The sequence below is a fragment of the Coturnix japonica genome, chromosome 2 (genome assembly GCF_054131305.1).
Source record: "Coturnix japonica strain WE chromosome 2, WE-NBRP24, whole genome shotgun sequence".
NCBI lineage: Eukaryota > Metazoa > Chordata > Aves > Galliformes > Phasianidae > Coturnix > Coturnix japonica.
Genome location: NC_140664.1, coordinates 55215556 through 55239942, shown reverse-complemented (window position 1 = coordinate 55239942; position 24387 = coordinate 55215556). Strand labels below are relative to the sequence as shown.

The following is a 24387-nucleotide window of genomic DNA, read 5'->3' as shown; positions in this document are numbered from 1 at the left end:
CAGGCACAGCACAGCCATCTGAACAGAAATGTACATAGCTTATTACTAGCCCCTGATTGCGACAGATACAACAGTAATTAAGTGCTTGGAGGAGGAGGGAGGCAACAATTTGGGGATGACTCAAATTCCTCCTCTTGGACATACCACCGTGCAGTCAATTCTAACAGAGTGGTATCGGATGTATTGTCAATATAAGGCAATGTCTTTCACTTGTGTCAAGGCTTCTGTACCATTGAAGAACAGCCTGAACCAATAGGCTTCCTTACTAGGAAATCTAGATGCTTCTGAAACCTCTAATGTTTAGATATTTTTTTTTCCTTAATATTCCAGAAAATCTTCAAGGGAAACCTGAAACAGCAGCATGCCTTTCTTTCTGTTTTCCTCTGTATATGAATGCATTTTCTTTCTTTTTGGTGTTATTATAAATATCAGTGATTGTGTGGAAGTTCTTCTTCAGTCTGTTTTGCTTTGCACCTGCAGTTCATTATAATCTTATATTTGTGAAGCTATAGTCTACTGCTTGGAAATGAACATAATTCTACAATTACAACCACATTTTTTGATCCCTGCACTTTAGAGAATTTCATTACAAAAGACCAACTTCTGTATTTAAAACTTCTCTACAGAACAATTTTTGGGGGAAATGGTATAAAATGTATGCAGCTTTTGTTAGTGACAGATGCATCAGGTCTTGGGGCAGAAGGGGACTGCCTTCCTCTGCTGGGCTGCTTTAGCAAGCAGCTAAGCACTCACCAGGTGCTCATTCACCTACTCTTTTCCCTCAGGAAGATAGGAGAGAGAATTGGAAGAGCAATAGTGTGGGGAAAAAATAATCATTGTTCAAGGTAAAATCAGTTTAATAAAAGAAGGAGAAAAAAAGAACCAAGCGAATGATACAAAGGTCATCATTCACAATCTCCCATAAGCTGACCAGTGCCACCAATCTCTGAACAACTACCACCTTGGGAAGGAAGAGCAAAATCTCTAGTTCTACTGCTGAGTATGAAATCGTATGGTACAGAATATCCTTTGGTACACTTTGGGACAGTTGTCCCTTGCAAGGCTCTTGAACACCCCCAGGTTGCTCAAGGGAAGTGGAGGGAAGAGTAGGACAAAGAGAAAGCCTGTTGGCTTTGCAAGCTTCTTTCAGCAACAGCCAACACTGGCTTGTTATCAACGCTATTTCAACCATAAATTCAAAACCCAGAACCAAAGGGGCTGTGGTGATGAAAGAGTTAACTCCATTCCAGCCAGAATCATTACACTTTCCAAAGGAACTGGTATTTTAAGCTCATTGTGGTATTTTGAGGTTCCTACTTTGAAAAGGAGTTTCTGTAGGAAGACAGCTGTTGTGATGTGTTTGATTTCAGCTGTAATGATTGGTGATACCAGTCAGAACAGAATTTTCTACCCAGTAAGCATAAAATGTGCTCCAGCTTCTTTCCAACCCATCGGGTCTCCTGTTTAGACATGGGAGTGGACTTTATGTGCCTACCTGTCAGCTCTGTGCTACAATGACACTGACAAAACTTCTGATCTTCCCTCACTTGGTTGTTTTTATCAAAAACACTTTTCTCCTTTCAAGAAACCCGGATGTAAGAAGAATGTTAGGATATCTCTGAGGGTCATTTTTCAGTGTGATGCATCCTACCAAATAACAGCAGGTGTTTCTGAAACTTCACCCTGAAGCCTTTGCTTCATTGTTGTGCATTTCTTTACTCACCATCAGTTTTTAAGGGCATTTCTCAATTATTCTTGCTTGAGATTTTTTTATAAATACAACACAGCATTTATAATTTTTTATGTATCTTCTTTTCTCTTCTTTTTTTTTTAAGATGCCAGTGATCAAAGAGAAGACATTTACATCGGAAACCACATACCTTGTTCAGAAAGCTTTAATGGCTACTGTATACATGGAAAATGTGAATTCATTTATTCCACTCAGAAGGCTTCCTGCCGGTAAGTCCTAAACGCCTCCAAAATATGCTTGAAATTGCCATAAGGCTTAATCAGAATGTTCCCTAGCCATAATTACAGCATGTATCCGTTTGCAGTTATTTAAGCGGTGGCACGGAAGCCACATGCCTGGGCCGTGGGCAGCACACAGCTGCAGGGGTCGTGCAGAAGCCAGTGTTCAGAGGAGGGGCTCAGGTGCAAGGTGGTTTTCAGAAGCAGAATCCCTCTGAAGACTCTGGCCTTTGTGTTGGCTCCTTATTTTCAGCTGCTAGATCTTGTCAAGAGAAAAGCAAAATCTAGAAACCACTGTTCCCTGCATGGTTTTTCTGTCTTGACTGCAATTGCCCTATTGACCTCTAAATCAGTTATTGTGCTATCTATATATCTTATTACTCTTGACATAAATCCTCTGTAGTATCAATGTTATTTTTAATATTTATTGCCTACTTCACAATAATGTTTTATTTAGAGAGCATAAATTGCAAAATATTCTTTAACTCACATGTTTTGTCTACAGCATTACTTAACAGCTCAGTATTAAGCTACTGTTACCCAAGAAATGTGAATTTTTAGCTACCAAGTACTTTTTTTTCTCTGAATATCACCAAATCCTCTGTCTCATTCTCTTTAAAAATTAAGAAATCATTTAAAAATATGTTTCAGAAAATGGCTACATCTTAATAACATGCAGTGCTTTAGTTATTTGGAGTTTTCACTCCTGAGTTTTATCTTGCAAATTTGTACTTCCAGAGTAATGTGGCTGAAGATGCTATTACTTTTTGCTGTTTATCCTTAGCTTTGGAAAATTCAGCTATAAATCCATTAGGTCCTATACTTTCTCCCTTGATCCTTATCACGTGAGATGTTTCTCCACTGCCATCACCTAAGGGTTTCCAGACTCACCAGAGAGCAGGAAGCCCTAAAAGAAGAGCCAGTACAGTCATTGGCTTAACCAACTGAAAGCTTGTATTCCTTTACCCACCTGAGACACTTATTTATTTTCAACTCTCTGATAGGATTGTATTGGTTTTTCTCTTTTCTTTGGCCAGAACCAAGAGAGGATAATATGCTTCAGTTTCTCTTGGGACTCTGGTTGCATCCCCACACTCTCTTGGTGGGCACAGTGCAGCAGTATTTGAGTACAGTGTCCTTTTGATCCAGAGCTGTGTTTATTACAGTTTATTATGGATTTATCTGCAAAATATTCAAGTTAGCAATGTTTCAAAGAAACCATTCTGAATGAACTGACTTCATTAATTTCTCAGAATTTTATTCTGGTTAGCACTATTATAAATAGTCATTTATTTATTTATAATTCAATTACGATTCAATCGTTAAAATATTTATTGTTAAAAGAAAATACAGATAATTAATGTCTTAATGCTTTTAATTAATATACTGCCTCTTTAAATTCTACTTTATAATTGCATTTAGTATTACTACCTTCAGTTATTTATTTAAATGGTTGATTATTTAAGCTGAAATAGTCTCAGGACTTGGCACAGCACAACAAACCTCACAGGGTTCCAGTCAAGAATTTCTGACTGTCAGTTTTCGGCCTGAAGCACCAAATGTCCTTTGGACTTGCTTGGCTATTTAAATACTCCCAGTCCTCATTTCCAAAGAGTGGTGTGTGATATGTACCAGGTGACCTACAAAATTGCCTAAAATACCTATTCAGAGCAAATTTGACTCATGCTTTCTCCGAGGACAATGAATCTCCATGCTCACTGTATAGCAGATCTCCAGAACTGCCATCAGGTAGACTGGAGGAAGGCTTTGTAGTAGTAAATTGCACAATATTCAGTTTAGTAGCCTTTGCACAACTGCACATCTGTCTCCTGCCACCTCCTTGATGCAGCGCGGTTGTGCCCATGTGGCAGGCTGCATCAGGAAGGCACAGTTCATCCCCTGCAGATAAATCTGATCTTCATTTCTCTAACTCCATTAATTGACTGATCAGCATAGTCTGATGAACTCCTGCTGACCCAAGTTTATTGTGTTTTATATTAATGCAGCAGAATGCCTTAAAATTTGTTCTGCCCATTTACCAGGCAACTTAAACTATTGCCTGCTACTTCACTCTCACTGCCAACAGAGTTCTTAACACAAACACTTCTGCTTTGCGGGAATTCAATAGTCCTAAATCTCCATTCAGTATTTCTCAGAAATAATTTCCTGCCACTTCAGTGTTTCAGAGGAAATGTTTATGAATTACTTGTGCTTCCTTTGCTTTGTTTTGCCTCATGCTGTAAAGCAATTCTCGCATTGATCATACTTCTGCTGTTGTTATCTTCTTTAACAAAAATAAAAGCAAAGTCACAAAGAAGAATTCAGTCCTCTTTACTTGCAAGGTGACCACTTTCTTCTTGTTTCTTTTTGCATGTTCAGCAGTGCTCCGTCTCCTCTTCCTTCTTTTATGCTATCACATTTCTCCCAATTCTTTTCCAATCCTTAGCCATTACCAAGCGTACTCACAGTATGCTGAGGCTTTTCTTTATTAGCTCCACTCTTACAGGAACTTATTTCATGTCTGAACACAAGTATCTTATATGGCTGCTCATGGCTGGAGATACAAGCATGAAAACCCCAGCAGTTATCCCTGCATGCAAAGGGAGTTTATGAGTGACCTAAGCAGTTGCATGAATCATAGAATCATAGAATTCTCACATTGGAAAAGACCTTAAAGATCATTGAGTCCAACCACAACCCAGTCATACTACCCTAACTCTAACACCCCTCTGCTAAATCATACTGTAGTATGGAGACATGGCAGGTGGGGTCTTGATGCTGCTCATGTCCAATTGTTTGTGCAGGGTTCCACATCAGTAAGCTGCAGCTTGAAAAGGCATTTTCCTTTTTCCCTGTTTTTTCAAGGTTTTTCTTCCTTCCCTGTACTCCATGCTGCCAAGTTCCTTGAGCGTATTGCTTTGTGTCTCATCTAGTCTGTTCAGTTGTTTTGTCTAGTTGTGTTATTCTTCCTAAAAATTGCCCCAGCTTAACAACCACCCCACATACTTCTTTTGCCAAACTAGGTCCTTCACCATCCAGGACAAAAGAGACTACCTTTTCTGCCTCTCCTCTTGTCCCAGAATTCCAAACCTTTCTCCAACCCAGGCACTACCACACCTCTACCTTCTCTCCATCTCCTTCTCAGCAACTATCCAAACCTCTTCACTCACTCACAGAACAGGCAGAATCTCAGCTCTTTTGTGTGTGTGTGCTCTCTACATTTCATTTTAGGCTTCAAAAGGTTGTGTGCCCTGAGCTGCTGCAGCAGCAGTGATAGCACTGATGAGGGTATTTCTCTCTCGTTGTCACTGCTGTGAGTACTGGGCTTTTTCATCCCCCGTCTTGGACTCCGTCTTTCATCCACAAAATGACTGGACTGCTGTCAAAATGCATATTCCATTAAATGTTCCTCTTCTTTTTCAGGTGTGAATCAGGATATACTGGGCAGCACTGTGAAAAGACAGACTTTAGTATTCTTTATGTTGTCCCAAGTAGACAAAAGCTTACGCATGTCCTTATTGCAGCAATAATTGGAGCCGTACAGATTGCCATTATAGTTGCAATTGTCATGTGCATAACAAGGTGGGTAAATGCTGAAGCAGTGAAAAATTACACATTGTACTTGTATACTTTTTCTGTATTTAAGTCTTTTCCCCTCTGGATTTTTATGTGCATTAACAATACTCTCAAATACTCATGAAAAAGATACCTATTACCTATTTTGTCACAAAATACACATTCATTTCAATTTGCAAAGCATCTGCATCCTCTCTGAATTCCCAGAACAGCTACCCATGAGAGGAGATCAGCCTTGAAACATATTCAGAAGGTCAGCTATTGTGTTAGACCTTCACGGAGTTATTCAAGCTTTGATGTTATCTTATAGACGATACGGTTCCCCAATTCCCCGTCTCCCCAAACTGAAACCAGAGAGGTTGTCACATTGCTGTTTTCCTGTAGTTCAACTCTAAATAGTTTTATATCTTGCACTGCCCACTCTCTGGTGGGCTAAATCCCTTCTTGATCAGAACTGCTGGCTTTTTTACAAATGCTTTCTTAGATGTGTATCCATCCCCAGGAAAGGAAGGAGAGGTGGCATCTACCTGGGGAGTTCCAGCAAGCAGCAGAGCACCTGGAGGTTTGGCACTGCAAGGGCCAACTGATCTAGTCTTAACACCCCCTGGATTTTAAGTATGAAGTTGTAAAAATTAAAGCCAATATAGCTATTCAACATAATATATGCATTTGTTGATCAAAGTTGAAGGGCATAGCACCTTGCTGGGTTTGTTCTCAAGTTAAGCTGAACTCTCTTCTGAGTGACCAAGTGTTCCACGTACATCCCCAGCCATCAGCCAGGTACCGAACACTGGCAGGAGTGTCCACTCAGCCAGCACAGTTCCTTTGCTGTTGTTAAATCAGTTCAGTATTGCTAGGTGTAAATTTAGATTATATATTAAAACATTTGTCCTTTTTTCTTTCTTTCCCTCTCTCTCTCCCTCTCTCTTTTTTTTTTTTAACAGAAAATGCCCCAAAAACAATAGAGGACGTCGGCAGAAGCAAAACCTAGGCCATTTTACTTCAGATACATCGTCCAGAATGGTTTAACTTAGTGATTTTTATACCTACATTGACCATGTGATGTACATTTTTATTATATCTTTTTTTAAAGAATGGAAATATTTATTTCAGAGGCCTTATTTTTGAACATTTTTAGTGTAACGATGTTGGTCTGTATTCTGAAAGCATCAGCTCTAACAGCTATGGACTGTTTTAGTACCTTTGCTTTTCTGTTTTTGAATACAGTAGTTCATTTTCTGTATCTGTATCACATGGTTATATAATAGACTTGTGCTTTATTCATGGAATGTAATATTTTTGGGAACACAGATTTATTCCAACAATGGTTGTAGATTTAAAAGGGAACAAAAAAACAAAAACAAACAAGGAAAAGTCCACATTCCCTAGCAAACAAGGCATGAACTAAAGGTAAAAATGTTTACAGCTTACTTTTCTTATGAAAAACTAGAAAACACTGTGTTTAAATACCGTAGATATTTAAATGTTTTTGGAAGTTAGTAACTGATTTTTTAGACACTGCCTATCGCATGAACTGTGAAGCTGTGTGCTGTGTGTAGTTGTAACATATTTATGAAACGTGTGGGCTGGGTCAAAGCACTGCCATCTTCATTAATGATTCCGGCAATTTATTTTTAAGGGGAAAAATTAATGAATTTCTTAATTTGGGGAGTTGCCTGGTAGAGCAGATGGCATAGGTCCAAAAGAAGTAGGTCTTGGTAGATTTAGGGGTTGTAAAGATTGGTGTTGAATAATTGGGACACGAATAATTGGAATAAAGCCTACTTTACACTCTTGAAGCTGTTTTAATACTTCTGAAACTCTTTTTAAAGAAAATACATGTTTTAACACCTATGATGCAGATTGTATAGTGTTCGTGATTCAAATAAAATAAATAATAATTAAAAAAAAAAAAGAAAAGAATAAATAAAAGTGAATGAATTACTAGCGCTCTTGTATAGAGTATTTTCAAGAGCTAAGAAAGTCCATCCAAATTAGTCTGCTGGTCATAGTTATATTAATAGACTGTTAGTTGTTGTTCAAGAGATCCAGAGATAAAGTGTGAATAGGACGTGTTCAGCTGTTTTAACATGTAGTTTAGGCTTTCAGAATTTTGCATGTAGGATTTAATAATTTGTTCAATTAGAAAAACAACGACAACAACAATACTTTCAACATTTTAAACTGGAAAAGCATGTCACAATACAGCGTTTTCACTATATTGCCTCTGGTTTAGTGTGTTTATTTGTTACCTCACGTGGCAATCGCAGCCAGATGAAGAGCTGAAGTTTGTTTTGCTCCAAAAAAACAGCCAGTGCTCATTTTCCTGAGTGCTGTTTGAATTCCATCAGTGCAAGAGCTTCAGGAACACAAAAACAACAGTAGATTGTTTAAAATATGCAAGTTTGCTCGCCTGCTTAGTTGGTAAGTTACTTAACTTCCCTGGATTAACGCTAATAACTTCATCAGCACAGAAGCGTGACCCTTTAAACGTATGCTCCTTTCCAGACATTGCTTCCTAATTTTAGAGGTTTCATGTTGCTGAAAGCATCTGAGCCATCGTGTGTGGACATTTGGTGTGCAGAAGCATCTGACCCACCTCCGGGAGTGGCGTTCCACTCCCTCCCTTCAGCATGGCCAAGGCTGCCTGTCACACCGGCTGCTTGCAGTAGTGGTTGCAGGGCATTTAGACAAAAGGCTCCTGCCAAAGAGAGGCAAAATGGAGCGCCGGGAGATCACTCTGGAGGCTGACAGACTCCACCAAAACCGCCTGTCAAGCGTCACCGAGGATGAGGAAGATCAGGACGCAGCATACACCATCGTGACAGTCCTGGACAAAGTGGCCAACATCGTGGACAGCGTGCAGGCGAGCCAAAAGAGAATAGAAGAGAGGCACAGGGAGATGGAAAATGCCATCAAGACCATACAGATCGATATCTTAAAGCTTGCCCAGGCTCACGGCAACACTGGCTACACGGTGAACAAGTTGCTGGAGAAAACCCACAAGGTCAGCTCCACCATGAAGGAAGTGCGTGCGCGGGTGGAAAGGCAGAGCGCCAATGTGCGGAAGGTGCAGACAAAGCAAGAGGAGATGCTGAGGAAAAACAAATTCCGGGTTGTGATCTATCAGGTAACCATAACCTGTCTGTCATAACCATTGCTGTGTTGTCTTTGTGCCACTTCCTTGGTAGCTGTGGGTAGGCATCACATGGTGAACCAAAAGGTGCAGCCTGTCCATCAGGAGGGTGGTTTTATGCTTTCTTCAACACTCAGCTCCTCTTCTCCATGCCTTTCAGCAGAGCCCATGGGAGGCAGTGTGTGCAGTCTATTATTAGTGTTGGTGGGTTTCAGAGCCAGTAGTGTAAGATTAACCGCAGATCAGCAAGGACTATTTGTTGCCTCTCTGAAAGGTAATATGAGGCAGGCCCTGTAAATCTTGTCATACAAACCATGCCTGACATTCATCTCTCATATTTTTTTCACCGTATTAGGTAGAAGTCCAAATAGCAAATTGTTTGTAAGCTCTCTGGGACAATGTCTTCCTTTTAACATTAACTTTAAAATTTAAACTTTAAAATATGGTGTATTTAACTGTGCAGTATTACCCAAGCTTTTGCTTGGAGACTTTTTTCATTGTCTCAGTCTGCAGCAGTGTGTGCATAAACTCAGAACCACAAAGTCTTCCTTGCAGCAAGTAGTCCCTTGCATGCTATCCTTGGCAATGCCTTCCCACAGCACGGCTCTTCCAATCATGTTTGGTGAGTGAAATATGCACTCTCTTTCATAATTTCTCATTCCAGGATGCTCTTTGTTCTTACAAAGTACTGTATTTGAGGAGGAGTTTCATGAAATTGCAGGCTTTTTCTGACACCCATACAGACAGCTCTTAGTGCAGGCAGTTCATGGGATCTGTCTCTGGCCAGCAAGTACTGTGAAACTCGTTTGTTTAATGTGCTGATCCTTCATCTGCTGAAACTTCCCAGTTCCTCAAGTCAACAGAAAGTGCAAATGTTTTGTCTTTTGCCAGAAGCACAGTTTCTCCTTCATACCAGTGAATCCCCAAAACTACTTCCAGAACGAGTCATATTTATCATTAGGCAGTCTTGAGAATGTCATCCCTTGTGAGTAACATGATGTGCTCCCATTGCTTTGTCTTGGACCCCAATTTTCTAACTATATGTTCATAAATAACATTATTTGCATGAGTGGGTCCTTTTGTTTCAGAGAGTATATTCACCAGCATATATAGCTGACAAATTCTTACGCATAATCCAGCTTTCTTAACTACTTTATTTTCCAGTGCTGGGAAGAAATAGCTTTTTTTTTTTTTTTAAAAAAAAAAAAAGTAAAAGCTGAAGGTAGGAAATGTTACTTCTTTAATGTTATGTTAGTAACATATGCAGCCAAATTGTGCCTCCCAGCTTTTCTGACTGAATTACTTACTGTGGTTGCACAGGAGAATTCAGCCAATTATTACAATTATTGCAAGCTGCACCATCATGATGGAATAGCAAACAGGCACTTTTCCTTGCATATCACTTCTCCTCTAAAGATAATAAATATCTCTGACTTCCCAGGTTAATGGCAAAGTGCCACTTCATCGATGGCTCTTTACCATAATTATTGCAGTAAAGTTGACACTTTGAAAATGTTTGTCCTTAAAACAGAATTCATGACATAATGCAATTTTTACCCCTGAAGGACCCACATTGTCACTTATTCTTTAAGTATAGTAAAATGTTATGGAAATAGACTTACACATAGCTGTAAAGAACAACTGCTGCTATTTTTAGACCTTTCACATCAAAGGCAGCTCTCACCATGCGTACTTTCTGTTATAATCACCTTCAGTAGAGTCTCTGGACTCTTTGCTCATTTTGCTGGACAAGAACAACCCACACCGTGTTGCATATATTTAACTCTCAATTGGAGCTTTTCAGGAATGCAAACAGTATTTAGGATTTCTCTCATTCTAGTTTTCTATTGCTGTTGTGGTTAAGGACTGGTTGAGAGCACATGAATTACTTCCTCTGTAACTTCTGTCCCTTTCATAAGGTGTATTGAAGAAACCTTTTCCCTTGTGCACAGCAGAGGAGCACTGTATGCTGCGGCCCTTGCAGTCTGACATTTAACACTTTCCTGGAGGTAGAGGACTGTTTTGCTCCACAAAAGCAAGGTATTCAAGAGTGTGATGGAGTTTTAATGCCTAGCACACTCCTAAAAGCCTCTTTCACACAAGCATAGTCATTTTCACACTGTTGATTTACACCAGTGTAAGCGCACTGTTGGATTGCCAAGACCTGAATGACTGAAGCTTGGCTACCATGAGGGGAAGTCTGCTAATAGCTGGTGAGTCAGTGTGGGGCACCACTCCATTCTCTATATTTTACAAATAGATGGAACCAAGTTGTTTACTTGGTGGTTGTGAGTGACAGCTCTTCTGTAGTGACATTTTTTTTTGATGAGCCATTTGGGACACTGTGGTGGAGCCAGTGACCCATGTGTAACCACAGTGGAATGCTCCTGTGGGTTTAGTTTTAACTTCTGCTAGATTGTCGGCCTATGAAGAAAAAGGAAGGATCAATTAAATCCTAAAGATTTTCTTTCAAGTGGATGGCTTTGATCACATCATTGATGGAAGGAGCAGGCAGGTTTGCAAAGGATCTTTGGCTGGAGGAGATTGTCCCAAGAGACCTCAGCCATGATGAAAAGATTTGGCAAATATCCTCACATTAAAAAGAAATGAAATTATCATCTGTGAGGATAATGACTGGGGGAAAGTGAGTATTTGTTTTTAAAAGGCCATGCAGAAAAAGATTTTTCAGCAGGCAGCTTTCCTGTCCACGTTGATGGCACCACTAAAACTGCCGGGTTACATCAGACTTTCTAGAGATGTCTTTGACTCCAGCATTGCCAGCTGCCTTCAGAGTAGAACAAGATACACAGAGTACATTATATAGTACTCTGAATAATTTTAATCCTGAATGAACTTGCTTCATTTGCTTTCTCTCATGTTCTACAAGTTCCTCTCCAACTGTGAATGTGCAGCCACCAGGAAGCCCACATTACAGCAGCTGGTCTTCAAAGCAGCATCCCTGGAGGGAACTGCCCCACTGCAGGCATGGTGGGAGGCCAGCAGATAGAGCCTTGTACAGAACACTCATATTATACATAAAGAAATTAAAATAGAAGTGGTTTTCCTGGCCTCTGTCCTTTTGCTGCATGATCATATGGACATTAAGAATGGTAAACTTGAAATGGGAACAATAATCTGAAAATCTGAAGTGGAAGCACTTCCATATGCAGTTGGGGTATATCAAGCTCAAGGGGTGAGGTTGCAAGCATGGGCTTTGATGGTCCTGGTACATAGAAGAACCCTCTGTCAGCACACTGTTTCAATTATGCCTATGCTGAGAAAAACCTGAAGGTCAGCGTGACTTAAAAGGTAGTGAATATAATGCTTCTATTTAAAAAAGACAAAAGAAACAACTGCCATTCATCTGATGTCATTTGGGCATGAGAAGGAGAGGCTTAGGAGTGGCTCGAGGCAGCTGTGTGCAGAACAGAGCCATTAGCACCATGAGTCTAAATAGCTCACCAAGAACAGACTGTTGAAGGTAACCCATTTGTGATTATTTTTATGTGTTACAGAAACATGGCAAAGCTTATTCTTCCTCCTGCTTTTGTATCTGACATCATAGCTCTTAGCAGACCATCTAGAAAAAGAGCAAATAACAGTGGACTGTGCTGTGGGAAGTGTGGTTTATGAAAGGTTTCTAGGAGAGTTTGCTTTTCAGACATCGTTGTCAACTGCATGCTACTTTCATAAATGATTTTGGCACAGAATACAATGCAGCTGCTAATAAAGTACACTCAAAATGATGAGCTGTCAGACCAGAGAAAAAGTATAGAAAAGAAAGCGAACTATCTTTAGAGCTAGAGAAGTGGTAGTTCAAGTGCACACAGTACTTAGCAGAAGCCCTTAGTGATAGTTTGTGTTTGTAGGCCCCATGGTTTGGGAAGGACATAAAAGGATATATTCATTGCTCACAAGATGATTGAGGGTTGATTGCCATTTATACAGCTGAGGAAACTGGGACTTATCAGTCTGGAGAAAAGGAGGCTTAGGGGAGACCTTAGTGCTCTCTACAGTGACCTGAAAGGATGTTGCAGTGAGGTGGGAGTCAGCCTTTTCTACAGGGTAACAGCGCGAGGATGAGAGGGAATGGCCTCAAGTTTCATCAGGGGAGGTTCAGGTTAGATATTAGGAAAAAAATTTTCTCCGAAAGAGTCGTAAGGCAGTGGAACAGGCTGCCCAGGGAGGTGGTGGGATCACTGTACCTCGGAGTGCTTGGGATCCATGTGGATGTGGCACTGAGGGTATCTGGTCAGTGGGCATGGCGGGGGTGGACTGGTGATCAGACTAGATAATCTTAGCGGTTCTTTGCAATCATAATCATTCAGTGATTCTATGCATGTGCTGGGACAGAGATGAGGAGTACAGTAAAGAACGCTGGCAAAAAGATGTCAAGTGGCTGCAAACTGAATGAGTAGAAACCAGGAATGGACTCCTAGTGGCGGAGACATAAGACTCTGGTCTTCTGCTTGACTCCACAGGGCGAGGGGATGACCTCTGTCAATAACCTCTTGCTATCAAAACGGAGCATTAAAGCTTAATGAACAAGAGATAGCATGGGTTGACTAATTACACTTGCCAAGCACAGGCCTTAAACATCAAGGCCTCATCACACAGGACCTTTATTCTAGTCTTGTGGCGTATATATAAATATTTTTACAGCTGGAACAGGCAATTGCCTTGGCTGAAATTACAGAGAGTAAGAAAAACCCAGCAGTTGTGTCAAAGAGTGTAGCAAGGGTCCTTTGTTTCCAGTCTGAGGTTCAGCCTTTCAGGTCAGAGCGCTGGGCTACCCCATGCTGTGCAGCAAACAGCCAGGGCAGCAGAGCAGAGCCAGTGCTGAAATGCTGGGGGCAGCCAGGAAGATCGTAAATTACCTGCTTAACCAGCTAAAGGAACACTGTAGTTCTAGGGACGTGTTCTCAAAGAAAGAGAACAGAGGGAAAAAAAAAAAAAAAAAGTAAGACAAAGCAGCTGCCGGGCCATTTCTGTGTTTATAAAATGGGAAAGGTTGCTTGTTTCACAGGACCATGTGCTCACAGTGCAACTTGTCTCCATACCCCTTGACATGGTGTAAGCAGGGCCTTCAGACCCATTGCTTTGTGAGGTGCCTAACAAGGGACAGTCAGTCATTCCCCTAAGGGCTGCCATTGATTTTTTTTTTCCACCTATTAAAGTTGAGTGGTGGAAACAGCAGATCCCAATTTACATTCACACTAGATGCTGTAGTTCAGGGCTTTCTGTGGGTTTGGCCAGCAAACCAGTGGGAGAGTGCAGCTACATCATGAGCCTGCTTGCTTCTTCCCCATGCTCCTAGAAGCTGCCTGGAAAGAGCTATAGACATAAAGCTGTATCTGACCACTGAGAACATATCTATTTCAGTGATCGGCCTCATGCCTGAAGAAGTCTAAGAATAAACGGACTTGACCCTGTTAACAACAGTTAGGACTCAAATTCTCAGCACTGCTCACAAGAGCTGGGTCTTGCAATTATTTCTTTAATACAGGAATAACATTGACCAGAAGTGAGGAGTATCTGAAACCATGAACAGGAATTTCAAATTTGGAAACGGATTCTTTCTGCCAGGTGTTGAACATCAGGAAGGCAGATGTTTGCATGCTTATCTTGTAGACTCTGTTTGAGAGAATAGAGAGAAATTCACAGAGGCTGATTTGTCTGACTTACTGCGGATATCAGCTTGTCCATGCAGTTTCTGCTTGATAAGTAACTCTTCCCTTCATTGAGTTGAAAGGGAGTCCAGAGGCTAATCTGTGGGGAGACATGGTTGCTTGAGCAGACGAGTTCAGCAACTTGTGATGAACTGGCTGGGTTTCTGTGTTCTTGACAGCACTGCCCCTCTGCAGTAGCTTGCAAGACAGTCCTGTCATCAGGGAAGAATGAATGAAAACATTACAAAACATATTTTGTCTCACCTTGTGAATGCTCCTTCTAGTCCACTCACAAAGATTTGGTATGTACAGATAAATTGCAAACCTGCTGACTGTTCTGGAACTATTCTCTAGGCCAAAGCCATAAAATAAGAGCAGAGCATGTGTGAAGCTTTGATTTTCCTCAGGAGCCGCAAGTAGTCCATTTATGCAGCGTGAGGTGGCGTGGAGCCAAGAGCTTCTCCACATGCTGGAGTATAACTGGGCAGTAACTCACACATAGCCTGGAGCTTGCTGCGCTCAGATGACGAGAGAATGAGTTGGGTTTCTTTACTGTCCTGACAAAATTAATGAATTACTGTCAGAATTTAAAGAAAAGGGATGCATATCAGGCTTCACAGAAGAGGAAATGAGAGGGATTGTTTGTTCTGGTTAGGCTGCTTTTTCATTATGTAAAAGTAATTCTAAATACAAGCAACAGCACTTGGCCGTGAAGTCCTACGTGATGAAGTGTTTGTTCCCTTTACTTGATAAAATCCCTTCAATGCCTTTTTAAGATTTTAGCCTTGATGGCAGAGATTGTGAAATGACATATTTGCAGGAAAAATGAAGGGATCACTCGAGATGGTATGAAGCTTCACTCTTAACTGTTAGAATAGGAATAAAAGTACAGATTGATTTGTAATTGGTTATTCATCAGCAGGTTTCTTATTGATTTAGAGAGCGGTTACAAGGAGATGTTTTAGCAATTTACCTTGGCTAGTGGTCTGAATAACAACTCATTCATTTAACATGCAAATTTCCAGGATTTTTGTAGTGCATTTTCTTGATACAGTTTCCTGCTAATCAGCTGCCAGTCATTTGCATCTCAGGTTGTCATAGATACCGCAGCATCTCCAGGCCAGGCAAGGGCTGGCCTTTCAACATTTTGATGCTCCGTGCACTGGCTCCTTATTGCCAGGTGACCATCAGTCCCAGCTGTGCTGGAGCCATACCATAACTGTACCTGTCACACATCCCAAGGCTGAGATCTCTTTCCATCACCTTTCCATTGTGCAACAATGACAGCAATTTATGAGGTTTCTGCTGTCTCTCCTCTCTAATTTTGGTGTAAATGGGTTTGTTAGGAGCTCTTTGGGAGTTCTGTAGGTTCTCTAGGATTCTGAATGTTGATTTAAAAACAAACATGCATATGTACATGTTTGCACATTTTAGGGTTTTCTTTGGCGTGTGTGTGGTTGATTCTTTTGTTTGTTTAACTGAAGGTACTATCATCATTCTTTACCTGGTCATTCTATTCTCTGCTATTATTTCTTTCTATTTTAAAAATATCTGATAAAGTTATAATTGAAACTGAGTAACAGTTGAGTGTTGATGACGATTCTGTTTATAATTGTTAGAATTCTACTTTGAGGCTCTTTAAAAAGAATACGTAAAACTATTTTATTTTTTGTAGTTATTATTTATTATTATTTATTTTATGGAGTTTGTAGCATATAAGACAGTGTCCATTTTTTTCCTTCATACCCACTCTGGAAACTCAGTTTGGGTTTTGAAATATCTGTTTGAAACCCAGGATAAGTGTGAAAGACAAGAAAGGAGAAGGGCAGTAAAGCGCCTGAACTGGCCATATCCATTTTAATGCCCTTGTATCTCTTTTTTTTTTTTTTTTTTTTTTTGGTGGATGGTGAAAAGCGTGCACAGCAAAAGCCCTGTCAGAAGGACTTGTACTAAGACCTTTCAAAAACCTTCTAGCTGTGAATTAAAGCTCAGGGCTTCCCCCTACCCCACTGATATGGGGTATAGAGTATGCATAGTGCTTGACAGATAGAGTGGGAGAGAGTCAAGAAGAAACCTCTACTCGGTCACTGTATTTTTATTGCAAAACCTCATAGAGATACAATACCATTTCACTAATACTTTCCACTTTGCAAACATCTTCTGTCCAGAAATCTAGAGAGGAGATGCAAGCTCAATCTAATTTGCAGTCTTCCTACATATGATTTTGCAAGATGTGTGCAGAAACCAAAGGAAAAGGGAACATCAGAGCCTTGGCAAAGCTCACTCTCAGTATCCGCAGCATATGAGAAATGCTACTCAGCCATTCCAGCTGCTGTGTCCAGTCTACAGGGCCTTAGCTCAGGTGTTACTGTTTGGAAGTCTTAATTCCTGCACACACCTATGAAAGTTAAAGCGCTTTTCCTCAGCTAACAGATTGCAAGGCTGAGTGCTGCAGAGCTCTGGGAAACAGCTGGCCAAAAGTGCAGGCACATTCACTCTTCATCTGGAGGAAGACACAGCCCATCTACTGCAGACAAAATACCCTCTCTCTGTCCTCTCTTTTTAACAAGTGTCCTTCATAAGTACAGCGTTCCCCATTTACCGTATTGTATTTATATCTGTACATACAGAAATTTCCAAACAGTCATTATGGAAATATTTTTGTTACCATTTCAGCTGAAGGAGTGAGCTGTAATTTAGAAACTTTGAGGAACTGTTCTCCAGCTGTGTTGTAGTTCATTTTCAGAAAAGAAGGGATTATGTTTATATATAGAAGTCTTTATGTAATTAATGTTAATTTGCACATGCTAATGCAGATGATTATTAGCAAAGTATTGTAGTTTTGTTCCTGCTGATTTTGACAGATGAGTTGAATAACATTCCACTGTAATCAATGCAACACAATTTGTCCCTAATTTTTGTAAGCGTTAACAACTGTTATACTGGAGGGTTTTTAATGAAGCCAAAGCTATCTGCCAAAGAGCTTAATGCATTTTATTTTACGTAGTGCTATTAGCCTGTACAATAACATTAAACATGACTTTCTAGTAAGTAATAAGTCACCGTGAAAAATGACAACTATCGTTTTGGGCAGAAAGTGTTCAGTTCAGTTTCTACTTCCTGAATTAAGACAATAGCAGCAAGGATAGAGCTGACACTGGCAGCCCTCAGGAAGCAGCTGAAATGGTTACTGCAAGTGGGATACAGCTTGCAGAAGCTTAAGGTAGGTGTTGTACATTTGCACCTGGAGGGCTGTGCCTCCTGGGAGCACAGGAGATGCAAAAACATGGACAGAGCTGGTAGGGAAGGAGAGGCCATGTCTGCCTCATGAACCTCCAGCAAGTTGTGGACTTTCCACTCTGTGTCCCTCAGCAGCTGTGGGAAGAAGTAACACTGACACTGACCCACACATCTCTGAAGTCTGTACAGACAGCAGGCTTCGTATCGGGGGCCGAGTGGGTCTGTTCTCTTGAGAGATTCTCCTGTTCAGATAAACTGGATTATTGTATCTTTCTAATTTCCACAAGATTTTTTGGTTACAGCTTTTGGAAATTTGTATGCATATCTTTAGCTTTAAGCTTCCTCTGGTCTTCCTCTGGAGGGGCTACATCAGTTCCCAGGGCTAAGTCATTTCTTCCAAGCAGGCAGCATATCATATGACTTACCAAATCAACCATGGAAATCAGAGGTACTTGCTATAAGTTACTCCTGTGTGTGTTTCCAGATGGAGCAAGACAAGTTCATGGTGCTGAGAGAATTGGGTGGAACTGGGTTTACTGAATAACATTCAATTTCCTCACTGACTTTGTCCTCTTGTGTAGTTAACACACATAAAATGTTAGGGTTCTTTTTGGGCAGCATCAGAAATGTTCACTGAGTTCTGATTTGTGAAGTCCGTGCAATTGTCTTCATGGTGATAAAGGGCTGCAGCCCTCCCTTCAAGGGTACAGCTGGCACAAGAAGATGCACCTCTTTTGTCTATATTATATTTACTTTTATTGGTGAGAATTAAAAGAGGAATAGCAACTTCAAAAACCATGAAAAAGGACAATAAAACTGTGAACCTTCTGGAGCACAAGTCTTATGAGGAGCAGCTGAGGGAGCTGGGGTTGTTCAGTCTGGAGAAGAGAAGGCTCAGGGATGACCTTATCACTCTGTACAATTACCTGAAAGGAGGTGCTAGCGGGGTGAAGCTAGCTTCTTTTCCCAGGTAACAGCAATAGGATGAAAGGGTGTGGCCTCAAGTTGTGCCAGGGAAGGTTCAGGTTGGATATAAGGGATAATTTCTTCTCATAAAGAGTGGTGAGGCAATGGCAAAGGCTGCCCAGGGAAGTGGCGGTATCACTGTCCCTGGAGGTATTCAAGAACTGTATGGGTGTGGCACTGAGGGACGTGGTCAGTGGGCATGGTGGGGATGCACTGATGGTTGGACTACATGATCTTACTGGTCCTTTCCAACCAGAATGATTCTATGATTCTATGAACAGGACACATCTGCTCTGAAAACCATTAGGGACTAGTAAATATGAGGCCATGCATTCATTATTTTTACATAGAGTCACTCTGAAAAGAAAATTTTGATAAGGTACAATGTTTTTACAGAATTTGCCAAAGGCTTCTTCCGCTATTTGTAACCTGTAAGATTACATGACATGGTATGACCTTACCTTATTTTGCTACAAGGTTGTATTTTGGTTAGCAGTAATTCACTACAAGCCAACAAACAGAATGTTTCACTCACAACCCTTTTAAAACAGACTTACTGGAAGATGACTCTATGCTTTCATTCACAGGAGGAAACCGAGTGTCCTTCATCTCTCTCTGTTATCAAAGAGCATACAGCTGGTGAAACTTTTGAGGATGATTTCCTCCCACCTGATGATCTATCTTCTGATGAAGAATATTATATTGAGGAGGGCAAAGCAGCTCAGTTCAAGAAATCAGGCATGAGGCGCATAGATGATATCAAAAAGGCATTTTCAAGGGAAAATATCCAAAAGACGAGGCAAAACTTTGGCAAGAAGGTAAACAGGCTTCGAACTAGAATTGTGACCCCTGAAAGGAGGGAGAGGATCAGGCAGTCAGGAGAGAGACTGAAACAATCTGGGATAAGGATCAAGAAAACCATCTCACAGGCAGCCCCGACTAAGGAGACGTTCAAGATCCACAAAAAAAACAAAGAGCGAACGGTAGCTGAGGGCCAGGAGGGGAGCCAGGAGGCCGGTGTGCACATAGCCACTGAGCTCACGGCCACTGAGCCTTTCACCGAGGAGATCTCCTACACAGAAGTGATCACGAAGGTAAAGAAGGACAAGAACAGCACACCAAGAGGTGCTGCCCAGACAGCCGAAAGAGGAGTGATGACGATCCCAGAAGTGGTGCTTAAGCAGGAAGGAAAAGAAGGAGGAGGTGGAGGTGATGATATCCCCTTGCTAGACTTGAAGCAATCATTGTAAGGAACTGATGAACAAACACCCCATACTGTCCTCAGGAACAAGAGAGAACACAGGCTGTATGCCCTCAGTTTTAGAAAAAAAATGTGTGAATTTTTGTTCTATCACAAAATGTGTATTGATGTTGTTCTATCATCTACATGGATATCTGTGGTGTTGTTGTCCTGATAGGAGCAAAGCCACAGCAGCTGAACACAGGGGCTACCCCCAGAGAGTGCCAGCAGCCAGCATTAGCCCATACAGAACCTATGAGACATGGCAAAGGGAGATGGAAATCTGCTCTGTTTCCAAGATTGAATTAGCATTCATTTAGCGGCCTAATTACTCTCTTCAGTTTTGTGTACAACAGTATAAAAATGACTTCCATAATCTCATACCAATTCTTTGTCTCAGAAAATGATAACAAAGCTATTACATCAAATTAGCAGAAGGAGGAGCTATGAAAAATGTCCATTCAGCAGTAAAACTTTTTTATTTTAGGGCCCTCACTGCAGCAGCAAAGGGAAATTCCTGCCTTATCCAGGGTGTGACAAAACGTAGGAAGAATAATAAGTTTTTTGAGTAAGCTGCATTTCTTCTCATTGGAAAAGAGAAGATTCTGAAATGTTTAAAGATTATTTTTAGAGTTCTGGAAGAGGAAGGATTGATGGGATTAAGCAAGGCATTTCCTGCACTTACAGAGTAAGAGTAATAAAGCAGAAGACGTTAAATATGACATAGCAGGAGGAAAAGAGAATGAGTTATATTTCCATGCTATGGAAAGGCATGCCTGCAAGAAATGCAAGGGCATGAAAAAGTGAAAGAGGAATAAAGTTGTTGTGTAGATTCTGGATAAATAGAGAGAAAAACTAGAGTTTGTGTTTGTTCCCTCAAGATCTTTATAAGAATTGTTACTCTATCCAGAGGATAATAGGGTTCATGAATGTAGCTGACCAGATAAGAGAATTGTTTTGTTTTCAAAGACTGTGTGGTTTTCCTGAGCTTCAATGCAATTCAATTCTATTCTACAAAGCTGCTGAAGTAGAGGGCCGATCCATAATCCAGCTCTTTGTTTCCCACCACCAGTATGGAAAGCCACAGCCTCAGGGATTATGAGATGGACACCCTTTGGAGTATGGAATGCTGTTTATTTGCAACCCTCAGTGCCCTGAAATCAGATATGTTTGTAAACATGGCCACTATGCGGACATGAGTTGCTGGACTGTATTGCTCTCTTCATTCTGAAATGGCATTGCCTTCAAAGCGCTTACCTACAGCAACGTCAGGCCTTATTGTCTGTGCGAAACCTGTATGATAGTGCCAAAAGCTGTATCAATGTGTTTAATATCTCAGATTCATTTTAACAGCAGAGCGTAACTTGATTATCTATATACACTGTTTGAGGACTCCCTGTTGTTAATCTAGAATTTAAATATAATTAGTTTGATTTCAACTCTTCTGCCTTCCATTTCTTTCTTTTAGTGTGGCGGACATCACATTTAAAGTGAAAGAGCTTTAGCAATAACTAAGAAACAATGATTGGGAAGGGTCAATGTTATGCCATGTTAATGGCATCACAAAGCAAGTTGAACTGTCAGATGGAAACGAGTAATGCCACTGCATGGAGAGACAGGATGGGATGAGGGAGGGAAATAGGCAGAGGAAGATACCTCTTTCAACAGTCAGTGGAGCATTTTCACCGCATGGTAAGCACAAACAGAAAGGAAAAGAGATGTTTTAATGATGGGATACATTGAAAGTTTTGTTTGTTAACTAGTTTACAGAACTTTCTGGAAGCAAGTGGCCATGGTCTTCTTCCTGTTGGGTACAGAACTGTCCCTGGCTGTAGTGCAACCCTGTACCATTGGTCCTGCTGCCCCATGATGTCACCCACCTTCTGCTCTGCGAGGTTTGAGGTCCTCCTGAACTGACAAAGCAGGCATTAGGTGCTGAAGTGAAAGGGTCAAAGAAGCTGTCACGATGGGGTTTTTCTTCTTGACAAAGAAAGGGAGTGATAAAGTTCCCATGGAACACAGCATATAAGCTCAACTAAATACATATTTTTTAATGAGTACTTCTAATTTCAGTTATTTGAAGGATTAACTGTTTTCATAACAAGTAGTGAGTACTACAGGTATGCAAAGTAACTTAACGTAGGTTCTTCATTTTAAGCTTTATCAGTGTCACTGACATGAAATTTGCATGCACCAAGAGGTTAAAATTAACTTAAGACCATAACTCCTCAAAGAGATAGGAAGTGGAGAGAACCCTACAGATTAAATCCTCATTTTCTATACCACGGCACAGGCATTCCCCATTGGAAGTCTTTCTTACCTTCTTTGTGATTTGCAGGGCAAAGATCTTGAAGCCCAGTCCTTCACCTTTCTCATAAGCAGAATTCTCAGTGGAGTCAGCTGACATGCTGACATACAGCCATGCTGTAGGAGGAGCAGATATTTGGAACAGGTGGTGTCACTGGGTAAGATCATCCTACCTGCACCCCATGTGTTGCAAGTTCTAAAGGAATCCTGTTCCAACTGCTCAGTTTTCCAAGACGAAACTTGGCCCTTTCTGCTTAGTAGTGGGTAGAACTGCAAATATTGAACTTCCTCATGGAAAGAGCCCTGTGGCTGCTAACAGCAGAATGAAGCTGGGGGTGGGGAAAGGTGAACTGCCTTCTCAGATGGTGGCTGAAAAAAATGAGGAAATTGCAAGTGCTTACAAGGAGAAAAAATAAGCGAGTAATGAAGCACTCACTGCAAGTCTTTCTTTCAGAACATCTAACAGCAATTTATTTTGCTTTGAATTTGTGCTAGGGAAAAAAAGCCAAACATATTTTTGGCCAATAACTGTCTATTAAGAAAAGCAGCAATCACCCTTCAATCATAGGGTAAACTGCAGACGTGAAAACACACAAAATAACACCAACCTTTTCAGATGAATCAACTCCCAGAAATGGCTTCTGTATCTACTACCTTTTAAAAAATATATATATTATTTCTTTTTTCTTTTTTAACCTATACTTATGCAAAATACATCATAAAATGCAGTTGAGAGGTTTGAGGCTGCAGGACTCAAGGCAATGACATCAATGGCGCAAATACTAGTTGGGCCAAAGTGGTGTTCAGGCATGCTTACTCTGAGAAGGGTTTCAGAGCTTCTTCTCACTAAGTATTAGGTGTGTGCACATTTTCCTTCTAATGGGACATAGGTTTGGCAAAAGCAGTAACTTGTGCAAAGATAAACTCACTTCTATTACCATTTCCATCTACAAGGGACTATTCGAGGAAATAGCAGCATCCATCTGTAAAACCACTCAGCAAGTTTACAAATGCAAAAATCAACTGCATTCACATATGTGCAGAAAAGGATGAAGTTTTATTATGAGTTTAACTCACTTGTCATTACTGCTTTAATAACGCTATGCATGATAAGTTTTTAACTACAAAGTTGATTTTAAAAAGAATCGTAATGTACTGTAAAGAAGACTTATACTAGAAAGAAAAGACAGCATTTATAGAAGAACCACCATAAATGTTAGAGCAGTTATCACTATCATAAGCAGGTTTTCCCTAGCATTTCCTGTATAAGCAAACTAGCTCATGTATTCCTGCTTTACAATAGTGTCTGTACCTGCTTCCCTCTCACATTCCCAGGTTAAATACATTCAGATGTATTCACTGTGAAGAGAGTAAACTGATCTATGTATGATTAACACAATCTCTGTACCTCACTTGCTAATTCCCACACCACTCTGAAAATAACAGCGAGATTCCTACTAGCTGCAGACAGACTTATTTCCTAGGTGGTTATTTCGTTTTTTAGAGCTATTTGTTGCTCCTCATTTTGAACTGCAGAGCAGTGCCACCCCCCGTAAAGTCCAGTGATCAGGATTCTGTGCTGTTTTCAGGTACAAAGAGAAAATGTACGTCAGATCTGTCCTCCGAGGCTTTTTGTAGACTGGACAGGAGTAGTACGCATTGCCTTGTTGCTTCTTTGGGTCCTGTAGTGCTGTCATGCTGACAGCATACACATGGACCACAGGAAGACTTGTGAACAGCACCTGAAAATGTTAATAGAGACATTGGTCTCAGTATTAGCAGGATAGGATGGAATTGGACTCATTGGTGGACTCCAGCAAAAACAGCAGCCCCTCAGCAGAAGCACACAGAAGAATCCAAGCCTTGTGCTCACTACCACACTGACCCCAACTTGTCTTTAAGCCACTGCCAGCTCAGGGAGAGCAGACTTCAGGAACCTTAGAAGGAACAGAAAGCAAGAGAAACTGGCAAAGCTGCATACGTGGCAAAGGATGAAAAAATGACAGCACGGTTCTAGGAGGGAGCAAGACCATTGCCTTTTTCCCCATCCTTTTCATCTCCAGCAGGTGTTGCCCATTCTTTTCCCACCTCCTGTTTCTTGAATGGCAGGGCCAGAGCTGCAGAGACCTAGCTGCTTTCAGTAAGCCTCCCTGTTAGAACCGTGCTGTTGGCAGTGGAGCTCCAAAGGTCCAGGGTGCCTCCTGAGTTTTATTCAAAGGAGATCCCTCTGGTATTCTAGCAATAGACTGTACTCATTAGCAGAGAAATGTCTTAAACTGACAGCC

General features: G+C 40.9%; 3 protein-coding genes across 5 annotated transcripts in view; 2 read left to right on the top strand and 1 right to left on the bottom strand.

The window, feature by feature from the left end:
- TMEFF1 (transmembrane protein with EGF like and two follistatin like domains 1) overlaps positions 1-7765 on the top strand; it is a 115616-nt gene extending 107851 nt beyond the window's left edge. For all 3 annotated transcript variants that reach the window (XM_015855183.3, XM_085539831.1, XM_085539830.1), the window contains exons 8-10: positions 1836-1959; positions 5392-5550; positions 6489-7765. In XM_015855183.3, the coding sequence (XP_015710669.1) occupies positions 1836-1959; positions 5392-5550; positions 6489-6573 (368 nt within the window). In that variant the 3' untranslated portion in view covers positions 6574-7765. The remainder of the gene's footprint in view (positions 1-1835; positions 1960-5391; positions 5551-6488) is intronic.
- On the top strand, positions 7759-21234 carry CAVIN4 (caveolae associated protein 4). The gene is made up of 2 exons (XM_015855184.3): positions 7759-8674; positions 19143-21234. Exons 1-2 carry the CDS (start codon positions 8264-8266, stop codon positions 19803-19805), a joined length of 1074 nt encoding a protein of 357 aa, XP_015710670.1. The 5' UTR covers positions 7759-8263; the 3' UTR covers positions 19806-21234.
- Positions 21235-23140: 1906 nt separating this feature from the next.
- Positions 23141-24387, bottom strand: part of LOC107309909 (dynein axonemal heavy chain 5-like) — a 140147-nt gene continuing 138900 nt past the window's right edge. Inside the window, exon 77 of the mRNA XM_085539832.1 lies at positions 23141-23844. Coding sequence (XP_085395958.1) covers positions 23623-23844 — 222 coding nt within the window. The 3' untranslated portion in view covers positions 23141-23622. The remainder of the gene's footprint in view (positions 23845-24387) is intronic.

Bases quoted from the DNA above. Each gene is read 5' to 3' on its own strand.
- CAVIN4 (XM_015855184.3), top strand. From the start codon at position 8,264: ATGGAGCGCCGGGAGATCACTCTGGAGGCTGACAGACTCCACCAAAAC. The intron at 8,675-19,142 runs GTAACCATAACC...TTTCATTCACAG, and splicing joins TCCGGGTTGTGATCTATCAG to GAGGAAACCGAGTGTCCTTC.